The 14,992-nt window shown below is 44.6% G+C and overlaps 1 protein-coding gene across 1 annotated transcript in view; it reads right to left on the bottom strand.

Annotated features, from left to right (window-relative positions):
* Window positions 1-8,566, bottom strand: part of slco5a1 (solute carrier organic anion transporter family member 5A1) — a 36,126-nt gene extending 27,560 nt beyond the window's left edge. Inside the window, exons 1-2 of the mRNA XM_031850476.1 lie at window positions 8,502-8,566; window positions 6,624-7,965 (exon numbers count right to left, since the gene is read on the bottom strand). Of these exons, the coding sequence (XP_031706336.1) occupies window positions 6,624-7,548 (925 nt within the window). The 5' untranslated portion in view covers window positions 7,549-7,965; window positions 8,502-8,566. The remainder of the gene's footprint in view (window positions 1-6,623; window positions 7,966-8,501) is intronic.
* Window positions 8,567-14,992: the final 6,426 nt, after the last annotated feature.

Raw genomic sequence — 14,992 nt, 5'->3', positions numbered from 1 at the left:
AACTGCTTTTTATGCCTGCATGTGTGTCTTGTGTGGGCTGCATTCCTTTGGCAACAGTGAGAAAATAGTTTTCACTGGTATCTTGAAAGGATAACAAGCTAAACGATTATTAATAGCTGAGCTTATGTGATCTTAACCATTAATCTGGAATACTTTGAGGACTATTGATGTGAATATAATTACTGTGGCAGAACACGCAGCAGATGGAGTGACTACATAGCAGCCCTGCTTTCATTCATACCGCCTGTTGTAGACCTGTTCTGCAGCAGAGGTGCCTCCCGCACACTGTGGCACAAGTGTCTGAAGCCGGCCTCGCCGTTGACGGGTCACACTTCTCTGCAGTCTCTTCTCACGGGCACAGACGTTTGAATACCGCTGCATGCTTGTGCAGGAAAACCAACACAAAACACTTGCTCCTGCAAACACTTGTGCTCACTCTCAACAACCCACTAAGCCCCTAACCTCACCCACCCCCAACTGCAGGTGCACACACACACACACACACACACACACACAGCTCTAAACAGCTGCACTCTCACCATTCGCATCCCTCAACGGTCTTCCAACAACTAGGCCCCCCAAAAATGTAAAGCACAACACTACAGGAACAAAAGCCTGATAGAAAATTAGCATTAAAGTTTATTTTTATTTAAAATGACCATAGTACCCGTTTAAGGCTATTAAAAGAATGCTACTGTGTAAAATTAAAACTTTTCTCCCAAACATCCCACAATAATGAGCAAACTCGGATCAGCTAACATAAGTGGACGGCTCTTGTCTAAACACTGTCTGTCCAATGAGCAGTGTCGCAGTTACACGTTAGCCTATTAGCCCGAGTTATATAATGCACAACCAGCTTAACGCTACATTTAGAGGCATAACAGAGCTTGGCAGAGAACAACAGACAGAAGAATGTGCACGGTGAAATTTTTATGCATTATTTTTCAACAGATTTGTATTTGAGTGTGCATGTGTGTGTGTGTGTGCAGCCTGGACACTAGAAAAACAGCTGAAGGTCAGAAGTGGACAACAATAAGAGTCCAAGCAAAAAGGACAACCAGTGAAAAGAAAATGTCAATGAATCAAACACATTTTATAAAATAAATTGTCTCACCAATGTCGCTGTAGTTAGCAAATCTGCGTGGATGTCCATGTCGAGGACTGTATTTGTTGACATTATCCTCAAATTTGTGACCAATAGTACGTTTTTTTTGTGCTCAACATGTTCTTACACTTATGTAAATGTCATTAATACCGGCGGCCCCTCCTCCATCATGCTCCATCTTAGCAGCAAAGGGGTCAAGGAGAACAATAGCCAGTCCACTGCTCTGAGGGCATAACACTCGGACGGTGGGGGATTTTTTCATTTCTGTAGGAAAACAAACACCCAACAGGCTGAATCAACTCGGAGGGCGGGCTGAGCCGAGCAGATAAGATGTGGCACGGAGGGGGATGTAATTGAGCTCTATGTGGACGTACAGGCCGTGTGTGTTCACTATATGCGACCACTTGATTCCAGAGAGAGTTGATGCAGGTCAGATATGTCGATTCTAGGAATCTAGTGCTTAATAACAACCGTATCCCCTGTTCTGATAGCCATCGTAGGACATACTGCACCCCTGGCACCAGATACTTAGTAACAACAACTCATTTCCTGACTGGACACAACAGGCAAAAAGGATGGGCATGTTTCTCTTCACAACGCTGATTAGTTCAATCAGAGAAGATACACAGAGAGGCTGCAGGTTTTTGAGTGATTTCAGCCCGTAGAGACGAAACGACAAAGGACATCTTAAGTGGAGTGGCCTCTCCTCGTTTGTTTTTTTTGTTACAGGCCATAAAACACGTAGAAACGGATGTGATACCTCAGGGGACATAAAGAAGTATTAAAGCTATCCATCTAGACGGGAAATGTAAAGTGAGAAATAAAAATAGAATGCTTTTTGCAAGTAAGATTTTGGTACTGTAATTTGTCCACATTGACCGACATGGTTCAGGTAATTATGTAATCCCCCCCTGACACTCGATAATTAGGATTCATGGCTTCGTGGTAGAGGAAGTGTCTGCCAGCCTGAGCTTTTTGCTCTGACTGTAGAACATCTGACCAAACACATAAACCACTCAGCCATAACATTAATCAGTCTGAAAATCTGAATCATGTTTTATTTCCCCAAGCAGATTTCTAATGTGTTAAACGTCCAAAAACACACGAGAAGCAACAATCCCCTGCAGTGTTTCTCTGTAGTCACAATTGAACCGCCTCAAAAGCTATTTGGGGGCATTGATTAATCTCAAGTCAATCCCCAGCCAACAACAGCCAGGGATCAAGGCAGATTTGGTAGAACAACACGGACCAAAGAGCCAGCGGGGGAACAAAGAAAAAAGTAATAATAATTCTTTCCTGCATAGCTTAAAACAAAAGGTTTCTCAGAATTCCTGCGATCACGAAAAGCCTCTTGCAGCGTTTCCCCAGGAACCTTCCCACACTTTCAAAACAACACTGAAAAAGTGTCCAGCAGTCATCGGCCAATGAGGCGCTGATCGTACTACGTCTGCTGAGGTCAGGACCCCTGCCTCTGGAAACAATCGCACTCCCACACTAGTCTGAACGCTCTCCGCCTTATTCCATCCCTCCTACTCTGACTGCGGACTTATTAAAAGACAAATTGTCTGGAGGGAGTGCAGGTTGGTGGAGAGAGGAAAAACAAAGAAAGGCTTTCGTGTCATCAGTGGCACAGGATCCGCCTCAGAGGGGTCAGTGGTTCACAGGAGAGTCATGATAGTAGTAGTAATGGTGGTCAGAGCTGGCAGGCCTGCAGTCTGCAGCTAAAGAGGTCACCTGTTGCTGAGTAACAGCACCGAGTGAAGGGACACGGCAGTATTTAAAGCTTCCTTGAGGATAAGCCAAGTGGACAGTGATGAAACAGCCTTCTTCTAATATGTGTGCCAGCCTCTGACGGGTCAAACGTGTACCCTAACTGATCCCGAAATGTGATCCGTCAGCAGCCTGGTGGGGCGGAGAGAGCGGCGGGGAGAAGGCAGCGTCTCCAGGGACGCGTGTGTGTTTGCGTCTGTGTGTGTGTGTGTGCAAGATCTGCATTTTGCTTTGGCTGCTAGGCAGAATAGGACAAACAGTTTAACAGAATTGACTGAGTGAGCACAGAAAGGGAAGAGCCAGGGCTGTGACGGATAATACTTAATAAAAACCACAGCGAGGTACGACTGAGAATTAAATGTTCATTCCTGTTGTTTTCTCTCTAATCTGGTGGGGACACATACACGCACACACACACACACAACACACACTTTAGGAGAGAGACTGAGAGCAACTGTTCTTTCTAAATTTGTCAGAGGGAGAGAGCAGAGAACACAACCCTTGTGCTTATGCGAGCATGTGTGTGTGTGTGTGTGTGTGTGTGTGTGTGTGTGTGTGTGCGTGCGTGCGTGCGTATCAGAGAGCGCAGACAAGCCGTCCCCGTGGGTGTTAAAGCGCCTTCTCTTCCTAAATTGGGCCCCACCTCTTCTCCTCCTCTTTAGTAAAATAAACGGCCCTCTACAGTCCCACTATGTCAGGCCACCCTACGTCCGACGTCTTGGTGTCTCCGTGAGCATGTAACAGAACATTAATAATGCACACAAGCACCAATAACACTCACGAGTGTGTTAGTTTCCGAGTCATCGGTACTACAGACTAGTTAATGTAGAGGCAGTGGGTCTTTTGTAGGCCGGGAGGAATCGATTAACATGATCCTGCATGTAGAGAGGGGGCAGCCGCATGTGTATTTGTATGCAAAGAGGCTGCAAAGTCAAGACAATAAACAGGTTATTAAAGACAAACTGTGCACAAACAAAGGGTTATAACAACAGTATGAATTCCAGTTGTATTTTTGCAGCAAACTGAGTTCATACACCTCGTCTGGAAGGCGGCGGGGACATGCAGACAGCAATCTAATTAGAGCTGACCTCTCCATTCACCCCACGTCAATAACAGCTTCTCAGTATCATTAGCCTGTAAATCACAGAGGTTGCCCCCCCCTCATAGCTGGAGGTCACAGCCACTGTCCGAAGCTTGTAATGGATCAGCAATTCAATGAGGAGAATTTAGGTTATTGATCATTTAGATCTGTGGGTCATAGCGTTGCCAAATCAGACGGAGATGGTGTCAGAGTGTCAGAGTGTTGGAGGCAACAGTAAACAGCGGAGACTGCAAATCGAGAACAAAAGCCGGGTATTGTTTCAAATAAAGTTTGTTTTCTCGTTTACTCCAGAAGTGTTACTCAACCGAAGAACAGAAGCCTCAGCGAGTCACCTTCGTACAAGATGGAGTGGCTCCTCAGAGACAAACGTTCACCATAGTAACGCCGAGAATGGTATGCTGTAAATCTGTCGGAGCAGAAAGAGAGAAAAGAGGCAGAAATGTGCACACGGTGGCTACTTCCACACACGAGCTGCCAGGTTTTGTCCTTATAGTCTCTGGAGGAGTGCTATAAAACCACTAAAAGAGAGATATATACGAAGCCAAATTAACTACACCCTCATTTCACTGTTCGCTAACAAAGTAGAGAAGAACATGAGGTAAAGTTCAGACGCTGTGCCCGTTACATTACCATAGAGATGTGGGGCCAGAGCTGGGAAACGGGGTGACGGGTCAGAGGGAATGCCCTACTGTGTGTGTATGCATGCATACACAAAGATAACATCCTGACACACACACACTCACTCTCTCTCTCTTCCTCCAAGGGCACCAGAAGTACCCTCAGTGTAAATTGCATTGTCCTAGAAAAGCAAGCAGCTCCTCCCCTCTGAGCCGAAGTAAATTGAGAAGGGGTTTACATTAATGGGTGTGTGTGGGGGGGGGGGAACCATCTCACGGTAATTCCGGGTGGGGGGTAAGTCTCCTCGAGAAATGGGTAGCCTATATCCACACAAAATTAGAAAAATGAAAAAAATTGCTTGGAGGGTTTAAGGATGAACAGGTTTAGAAGAGCTCCATTTGACCCTCTTGTAGGGAGAACGGGGGACGGGTGGAGGTTAAAAAGCTACATTTCAATGTTAACTCTTACACTCGCCAAACAATGTGTCCTTTTCTGAGGTGAAATAAAGAATGTCTAAAAGGTGGATTGGATTTAAACTACCGTGACAAGCCATCACCACCTGGACTTTCACCAAATACCAGAACAAGCCTTCAGAGAATGTCAAACATAAAATAAATGTACTGAAAACACCTGGATAATAAAACTGAAGCCCAGCTACCATGGTTATTGTGACTATGTGATATAACATCTAGGACATTTTCCCCCAATTCACCGCAACCACAGACATGTCAGAACATGTCTGCTTTCCCAAAACAGCTTATCCCTCTGGGACTCCTCCGACAAAAGCCATATCAAGGTCAGTGCATCTGTACTCTGGGATGTCTTGACCGCGATGAGGAGCCTTAGGAGGTCCCGATGCATCTGCTCTGCAGTGCCGAGGTGAGGGCACAGCAAGCCCGTGTTTGGGGTTGTTTTCTCCTTGTTTTCCTGCCTGGTTCAATAAGCTATGCTGCATTGGCTCCCTGTGACGCAGGGTCCTGATCAATACTGGGTCTCGGGGGCAGCGGAGCGGGGAAGCGAAAGGACTCAACAGAGAATATGCTTCACAGGCTGGGTAATGTTGTGATCAAGTGTAGCAGCGCGGCTAATGCTGTGCAACCGTGTCAGTGTTGTTTTCCATCCAACATGGGTGCACGCACTGCTCCTCACACGAGACCAAAAAGAAAGAATCACAACTCGCATACTGAGAATTTAACGCTGAACGGATCAATTGAAAGAGGCAAACATTCAGCGGCCATTTTTCGCTACTTTCTGGGATTTAATCCAGAATATAAACCAATAGATTAACCGATGATGGATACAATCATTAGCTACAGCCGTACACACAGGTCAGTGGGACAGTGACCATCTGTGGAAAGACACCAGATCGAGGGGCGCCCCATGGCCCAACTACAGTGCTCAGGCAGACAACAAAATTACTTCTGCAGTCATGAACTCCTCTGTGAGCCATGTACAGTATGTGGTATGCTTGTACCAATCACTCGGAGCAAAACCATTAAGGCTAGCAAAGCCCCGGCATACCAGATGAATCACAGAATACCTGTCAAGACGTGCACAAAATGATTTGCCAAAGGAATACAACCGGACAATCTGCTAAACATCAAAGCATGTTGCGTTACTGCTGCGAGCCTTCTGTGCGCACACACACACACACACACACACACACACACACACACACACACACAGCAGTGTTATGGAGACACACACTCAAGACAGTACAGGATCATTAATCATAAGCAACCCAGTTCTGCTTCTCGTCCCACACTCCTCTCATGTTCTTCCGGCCCGTTCATGGTTGACTTTGCAGATTCTGTATTTACCTCGATGTGGTGCAGAGGTTGCATGCCGCGGAGAGAGGACAAAGGGGGGGCTGGTGGGGGCGAGTGCATTTTGTTGAACTCTGGAGGTACACATACATACATACATACATACATACATACATACATACAAGACCAAACCAGCTAAAAGCCGCCTTCTTCATCTATCAAAATGCAGACATTAAATAAAATGAATGACACGACGTCTTACCCAAGTAGAGAGATGCATTTTCTTTCTTCACGTTGTCGTCCAGGTAGGTGGGCCCCAGGGTGTAGATCGGCGTGGACCCCATGCCCACAAGTATCTGGGCACATATGAACAGAGTCACATACAGGTTGTGCTCGTTGCCTTCCTGGTCGCGGGGGCACGAAGCCACGTCGAGCTCGCGCCCACTGCCGTTGCCGGTCTGACAGAGGCCTTCGCGGCCCATCGAGGAGTTCACCTCCTGGATCTGGTAGGGCGGCGAGATAAAGTGGGGGAGGGAAAACAACGCCGCCCCTACGGCGATGATCACACCACCCACAGCCAACCACCGGGGCCTCTGGCCCCTGCCCCCGAAGTAGGAGATGAAGACCACCACCAGCAGGCTGCCGATGTCGAAGCAGCTGACCAGCAGGCCGGACTCGGAGCTGCGCAGGCTGTAGCGCTTCTCAATGGTGGTGATGACACTGCTCAGGTAGCCCGAAACCATCAGGGACTGAATGAAGGTCAGGTAGCACATGCAGAACAGGAAGCAGCGGGAGTCCCTCAGGATGACCCGTGCATACTTCCTGGCTGGGATGCAGATAAGGCGGGTGAGAGAGAAACCGAGTTTTTTACCGCCAGCGGCCCTGCGGCCCTCCACGGGTAGAGAGCTACTGAGTCCCACCATGCTGGAGGCCGAGGGGGAAAAGTCCATCCTGGAGGAGGGAGTCTCCGCCTGACTGGAGTCTGGGGTTTTGGACCGGAGCTCGCTGGCCTCCTCCACGGCCACACAGGCGGCCTTTCGATCCGGTGGACAGGGTCCGTTCAGGATGGGCAAGCTTTTGGACTTGAAGCAGGTCTCCGGGTCCATCGTATACTGGTCCTGGAGCTCACGGATCTCCAGAGACTCGGACAGATCGCTCCCCGTTTCGTCATTGTCCGATGAAGTCATGGTGCGGCCGGAGATGCAGCTTCTGTTGGCCCCTGGCTGCGCTGAAGAATCAGTCAATAACTCTACTGCCACATGAGGACACGGTGGAGCTGCTGCTGGAGAAAAGACCTGCCAGCGGGTCGGACCGAGCCCCTCTAGTTATGTGCATGTTTTATTCCACATAGCTTACAAGCCAAGAGGGAGATCTTGTCTGAATACAGAGGAACATCAGCTTCCTTATCTTAACACTTTAGAATATTGTCTGAGGAGTAAATTTTCAATAAATATCTTATACGGTTAAAAAATGATCATATACAGATAACAAAAAGGTGCTGTCTTTTCAATGTTCCCCCAAATTAGGATTCCATGTGGATTTTATGGCTCTTTGTTAGATTCATTGGGGGTTTTGTAGCCCTTGTCCCATAGATGTGCAGCATCCTATAAAAAAAAAAAGGATAAAAACATGAAAATAAAATGTTAACATGTTTCAAAAAATGTTGCTACTTGCAAAGTAGACATGAATACATATATACCTAGAAGTAGAGACAATATAACCGCTTTCACTTCTGGCTTTATGGTAATATGTCCACCCTGGATTAAACTGGTCACTTCATAACGATAAATCGCTAACGCTAGACACATGGAAATATCACAATAAAAACAAAGAAAATGTACCTACACGGCCCAACAAACGCATATGTGTATAGGTGTGATACTGTCGCAGCGGGGAACCTTAAATAACAACGAGCGTTCCTTTGTCAAAACGAGAAATATATGTAGAGAACAAAAGACCACGCTGTCCACAAACGTCTCACTCATGACTTTGAAAAGAAATTTTAAAAAAACCCGATTCAGCACGAGACATTTCTGAAATTAAGCGACGGTAAGTCTCGGCCTCGACTAAAAACGGCGACAAATATTATTTGACGTAACTTGAGTGAAAGGCTGGAGGTTCAGAGGGCTGTAATACTCACACAGGACAGAGGGAGGTAGCCTGTTGTTCTCACGGAGCGGCCACTCAGCGAATGAGGTCTGTTTGATGCGGATGGCTGCTGCTGGTGGGCAAATGCTGCCTTCGAGGGCTGTTGTAAATTGTAAAATTCAGAGATCGAAGCACCAATAAAGCGGAGGGGGAAATGCTGAAAGAGGTTTGATCACTTACACTCATTAGTACATACATATAAAAGGTGATATAGATGAAGATTATACAAAGTGATTTACTAACACATTTATTAATTATTGATATTATCCATGTAGACTTACCCTACTGCTTTTATAAAGTAGCTTTGTGATACTTGAGCTCTAAAATTAAAAAGAAAATAATTATCATCACACATGTCTTGGTCTTCTTTGCTTTTTTTTTTTTTTTTTACCAAACACACAAAGATGTGACAACTCTTATTTACAACCTTCCAGATACACTGAAACCCAACGAGGAGAAGGTAACTTGAATGCAGCAAACGTGCGTATGAATTATTTGTGTCCTCAGACACATTGGGACTTGTAGTTTCTAACGTGAAACAAACGTGCGTTCAACTCGCTATCTAACAAACGTTACAATATATAACTGCGATGAGAAACAGCGACTCTCTGAGACATGGCGTGTGTGGAAATGCCAGTGCATTCATATTTTCATTCGTTAATTTCGATTACTGTATGACATCGTATACCAGCATGCTTTTCGTCCCATATGGTGGCTTGTTAAGCGCATATGGACCGCACGGGACCCTTGCTGACCCAGCAGTGATTGGTAGAAAGGATTCTGATGGCCATTGCAACAATACATTTGGTACATTTATAAGGTAAACATTAATAATATTGTAATATATAAATAAAGGTAATTGATTCTGTATCTGTCTACATAAACATTTGACACTATATTTTTGAAAGGTAAAATGCCACTGAATGGAGATTAATTGGAAAACGTCGTTGCTGACAGAGAATTAACTTGCACCTTTTTGTAGAGAGGGAGTTGACTCCCAGTGCCTGTCAACGGGATGGATGACTTACCCCAAGGTCATTAATTCATTTCCTGGACTAAGTAGGCGGGTGATCAATCCCGCTCCTCCTCCTCCACTCCTCATTCTGATGCTCTTTGGTTCCTTCTTGGAGGAATAGTGTTTGAACGAAACCTGAATGTCAAATCTCTGCTTCACTACCCAAAATTGGTTACGTGTGAAAGCAAATGTCTAATATTTTTGTGACGTCTCCAATCATCAAAAACACTTTGTTTTAAACTAAAGTGACACACAAGCTTAGTTTTTATTTCCCAAAGTGTGAAGACTCATGCAGTCCACCACCTTGTTGGTGCCTGATGGAGAAAGACTGTCTTTCATAGGGATCAGTGAGAAGCATCATGGTCCTCTGTGGCCTCTGTTCAGGGGTTTTAATGTCCCTCTCTGGCTATCAGCATGCAGAAGGCCAATCAATACCTCAAACCACCATGAATACAAAACAGCACAAAGGGAAGAGAGGAATTATTCCACAAATAGTGGCACTGTATCATTATGGCATTATACCTCTGCAATATTGGGAACTCTCTTATAGAGGCAAAAGTTGTTTGCATTTAATTAATCAATGTCAATTTAACATCATGAGATCAAATCAAGACAGGCATTCGGACAGTCACCCTATAGTTGACACCACACACTTTAGAGAGCGGCGTTGTGTTGTAGTAAACATTTTCTTTTCACACCTAAATTTGTGAACTTAGTCCATTTTATATTTTGCATATTTTGAAGTCCAACACAATACTGCATCTCTAATTCTTTGCAATCAAGTAGAAGGAGTTCAAGAGGAGGAATATGTAACACACTGTTTATATTCTTTGTCCACAGCAGATTTATTTTTGCCAGACAAATGCCATTGAGTTAGAGAAGATAGGGAAGTTGCAGGGGCATTCAGTTCTCCCAGAGTGTGACTGGAGACAACAGGAGTGGCTGTCTAAAGGTTAACATGTTCATGCTTCTTATAAAATAGTTCTAATGTATACAGTACAGCTTCAGAAGACTCAGCTGCAGAAGAACAAAACGTGTCTGTTTTTGGTGCAGAAAAACAAACACAAAACTTCCCGTGTGGAGGAGTGAACCAGTACAATAGAGACTGAACAAGCATGCCTGCATTTCTAAAAGGGGGGGGGGGGTCGTTACAAAGCTTTCCTTCATATCTAAATGTTTCCCACAGTCATCGCCAACCGTTATTGCTGCATTGCATTTCTCATAATACCCAGCAATAAAACAGCCTCTTATTAGAGCAACTGTAAAAATCTGTTTATCGCTCATAGGGGGTCAGAAATCAAATCTATTTAAAATATCAATATTGATGGGCATAATTCAGACCAGTGTTATGCAGAAATTGATCGCTCCCCATTGAGCTGGCTCTTCAGATGGTGATAAATGTTTTATAGAGAGAAAATTCAATCAAACCGAGAACCATTTACAGTGTGATGGAGCAATGCACTGATTTCTAAACTGCGCACTGCTTCCACAAAGGAGAGAAATACAACACCACCCCCTGGTGCGCGATGTAGTTCAATGAGGCCAGTGTCTGCCGAGAGGCTGTGTTTCTGAACAAGACCAGTAGATGGCGCCCAGTCCTCAAGACTGTAAGCATCAAACAGATTTGAATTAGTAAAAGATCTGTCTTAGAAACCAAAATCGAATTATCTCATCAGGTTACTGGTGGAAATGAGTTGGAACGATGTGTTTACCAGGTGCACAGTCTAACCAAAGTTAATTTGGTTTTGTCTTCCTTTTCCACATAAACATATAAAATTTACTCTTTACAGTGTTTAAAATGCTTGTTACAAAGATGTTGTGCTTGTGAGATATCTTCCTGTCAGTCACTGAGTGATTACATCATCACCATCATCATCCTTCGCCATCATCTGCAGCCTGGTCCGACACTTCCCATGGCCTTGGGCCGGTCTCCCCCTGCTCCATCCCACACTCTTCCTGTTAACCATCCCAACTCTATTGACATTACAGGAATCACTAATGAAACACAGTCTGTTTCTCAGCTCACCGTGTCTGCCTGTGGAGCTATTAAAGGGCCTCACACACAAACCTATGCAGACATGTGTGCTCATAAATATACTGTACGTTCCCATCCCCCCAACAGTTCACGCATACACACAGCAGTCTTTTCCTGTATGTGTAGCCTTGGTTATCATATCCACCCAGTAACATACGGGAAAATGCAACGATGACAGACATTGAAGTGTTTGCATCTGTAACTGGAAGTCAGGGGTGCTTCTAGTTCCAGGACTCCAGGATACCTGCCTCATAAGGAAGCATAATTAAACCTGAATAATCAGCGGGCTCTTCATCTCAGGGCCTCTTGATTGTTTTTTTGCATCATGAGAAGAAAGGTGAAGGAAACAATCCATCCGTCTCTGACTGTTGCACGGCTTCATCAGCTAATGGCTTTACAACAGCACTCAAAGATATAGGAGGACTCTATGCTTGAACTATAATCCTCTGTGGTACTGTTTTACCACATTCTGTTTACTGGAAAGGCATCCTTTTAAATTAGCAGTCCTCCTTTGTGCTGCATTCTAAGGTCAACATTCTTGTGATGTGGACAGACTCCCTGGTCTGCTGTCGGGACTACTCCCCAAATTAGGTTACCCATTCAGAGGGGCTTGCAACTGGGAACTTTGCAACCCAGAGAGCGGCTGATGCATATGAATAAGGCAAGCAGATCAGGACAGAAGGGTGGTGTAGTAATTGTGTTAAAAAAAAGTGCAAGCGCCCCAAAATAAAGACCCCCAGTATAAGCCTGCGGAGCCCCCCTCACTGTGCAGAGCAATCCCAGCAGATTGGGCCCCATGCTTATGCAAAAGTCATCACCCCCATCCCTTCCAGACCCATCACCCTCAACCCTATACCATCACCTCCAAAAGCCTGATTGGTAGGCCAGGTCACCCAATGAGCGGACATACACACAGGACCCTCCATGACAAAGACTGGCTGAATGTCCCTTTCCTAATAAATCACCAGGACATTAACAAATATGTTCATTGGTAACAAGAGCACAATAGCTCCATTGCCTGTAGAGACTTTTAACAGTGATAACAGAAAGATGACCTGAGAATTCCCCCCCCCCTGCTGAGGGGAGAATTGGAAAACATTTGACTGATTATGGATTACTGCAATGCAAATTTTTCATATCAAGAAAGCCTGAAAAAGGCAATAAAAGTCTTAAATGTTAGAATACAGCATACTCCTTCTTCTTGTGGGGAATTTACTGATTTAATTTCAGTGTCTAGTATAAAATAGAATATTTGCAGTCAGTTACACACATCTGCCATCTCACTTTAATCCAATATAGCTAAACTAAATGTGAATTAATGAATGCAAATCGAGATGTTGTATTTCACAGAACTCTTCCTGTTGTATATTACATTATTATTAAGGTTTGCTATCAATCTTGCACTGAAAACAGCAATGGCAGCTCATCTTACAGTAATCAATAATCAAAGCTACTTCTTTTGAATCAAATCACCATCTCAATACTAGTTACATGTCTTCCTCGTCAAAATTGATGATGAATGAGAAAAAGACATGTGTCAGTCATTTATTTTAATTTCAATCAAAACAGAAGTGCACATGCAAATAAATGAACTCAACTCATGTTGTTTAATGGACTGATGGGCCGCTTCTAGTATTAGTTGAAAAAAAGGCAGTTTAGCTGCATACTCAGCATGACTGTCCTTGGAGAAGAGACCCTGAGTTTACTGTAAACAGTGGGGCTGTTTCAAGCCCTCTTCAATTCCCCTAACACATATGGAAATGGGCCATACCTTTAAGGCTTTGTCCTCCTCCAAGAGTATCCACACAGCCTTCACACTGTTAAAGGAGTGACTGCCAAACATTTCATATTCATGGCCCACAATTACCTCCATATGAATGGGAATAATTGCCCTTTAGAGGCTTAACTGAAGTATGTATGCAATTTTCAGGCCTTTGGGCTAAGGTGATCAGCCACCTAAGCAGAGGGTGTGCTCTATCATCTGTTGGAGGGAAGGAACATCTGACCGCTGTAGTATGTTACATAGGTCGCAATATTATGTACAGTATGTGTGTGTGTGTGTGTGTGTGTCAAGCATCGCTGTATCTGTGCAGATTCAGATTTTTATCTGCTGAAAAGAAATGCTAAACTTGTGTTTGTTTTTGTTTAGAAAAGGAAGGACGAGTGAAATAATTCAACTTCCCATATTCACTGATAATTAAGCAGCAACACATTACACCACAACAAACACCTTTTGGATGCAGAACTTTGAAAGGAAAAGAACTCATCCGTCTGCTGAAACTAATGCAGCTTTGCCATTGCATATTTTTCTTCCCAAAAGAAAACATGTTTACATTGCTGAATGAAATAGTTCTGATACAACAAAGGACATCAGATAACTGAAATGTTCTTTTTGGGATAGGTGTTGATGAAAACATGTATGTCACCCAGCTGTGGTGCACCTCTTCTCCTCTGTGCAGGGTGGGCCCTACTTGGATGAACCTAAAGGGAAATCCCCTTCCTATTGTTGTCATACCACCCTGACACACATCAGCCCCTCTGAAGCCAAAGGTACTTGAGTGTGTGCCTTCTTAACCCCTAATGAGGATCCTTGTGCCCAGCTCATCCCACTAATTACTTTCTAGCCATACTGTAAATGGGCCACTCCTGATAATCAGCCTAAGCCGGGAGGAAGGCTGGATGGAAGCGCAGACATAGGGAGACATGGATGGATAGGAGATGAAAGGAATTAGGGTATTTCAATGAAACTGATTAGCTGGGACCAAAAGCGCCAGTTTGACAACTTGTTAAGTTTTGATGACATCATCCCTGATGCATACGGTGGATCAATCCCCAACTGAGCAGCTGGTTGATTTCTTTTTCTTGTTGCACTGGCTGACATATTCCTTTGTTACAATAAACATGGGCGCTGTAGTTGTTTTTTAATCAAACCCACATACATTAACTTTGTGCCGTAAATACTCAGTTGTGAACCAAACCGCTCCAAGAGGCTGTCTCTCTTTCAACCCCCCTCTAGTCCCCAATAACAATACTATTTACTCCGCTTGCTAAAAACTACAATGCCCAAGAAAGTATTTAGACACAGGAAAAACTGAAATAATATATTTGTAGTCCATTTTTAAAGATTTACACACACACACACCCTCCTCTTACAGTAGTTAGGTTCTTGAGACACAGCTGCTAATAGAGCAATGCCTTCTGCCCCCGATCCACACACACACACACACACACACACACACAATGCAGCAGTGTTTGCACTGTAATTACTGCAACACTGTCTTTGTCTGGACCATAATCCGAGGGATCCATTGTTGGTCATACGTGCCTCGTCCTTCATTATTACCAATACTTGCCCTCCTCCTTTCCACTGAAACTGCCCCCAAACCTCCTCCAAAAGGCCGTCTCTCTTTCCCCCCCCCCCCCCCCCCCCCCC

This window comes from Anarrhichthys ocellatus, unplaced genomic scaffold (genome assembly GCF_004355925.1).
Source record: "Anarrhichthys ocellatus isolate YVR2014 unplaced genomic scaffold, GSC_Weel_1.0 scaffold10, whole genome shotgun sequence".
NCBI classification, from domain to species: domain Eukaryota; kingdom Metazoa; phylum Chordata; class Actinopteri; order Perciformes; family Anarhichadidae; genus Anarrhichthys; species Anarrhichthys ocellatus.
Note: the sequence above shows the minus strand (reverse complement) of the source record. Positions and strands in the feature narration are given on the sequence as shown.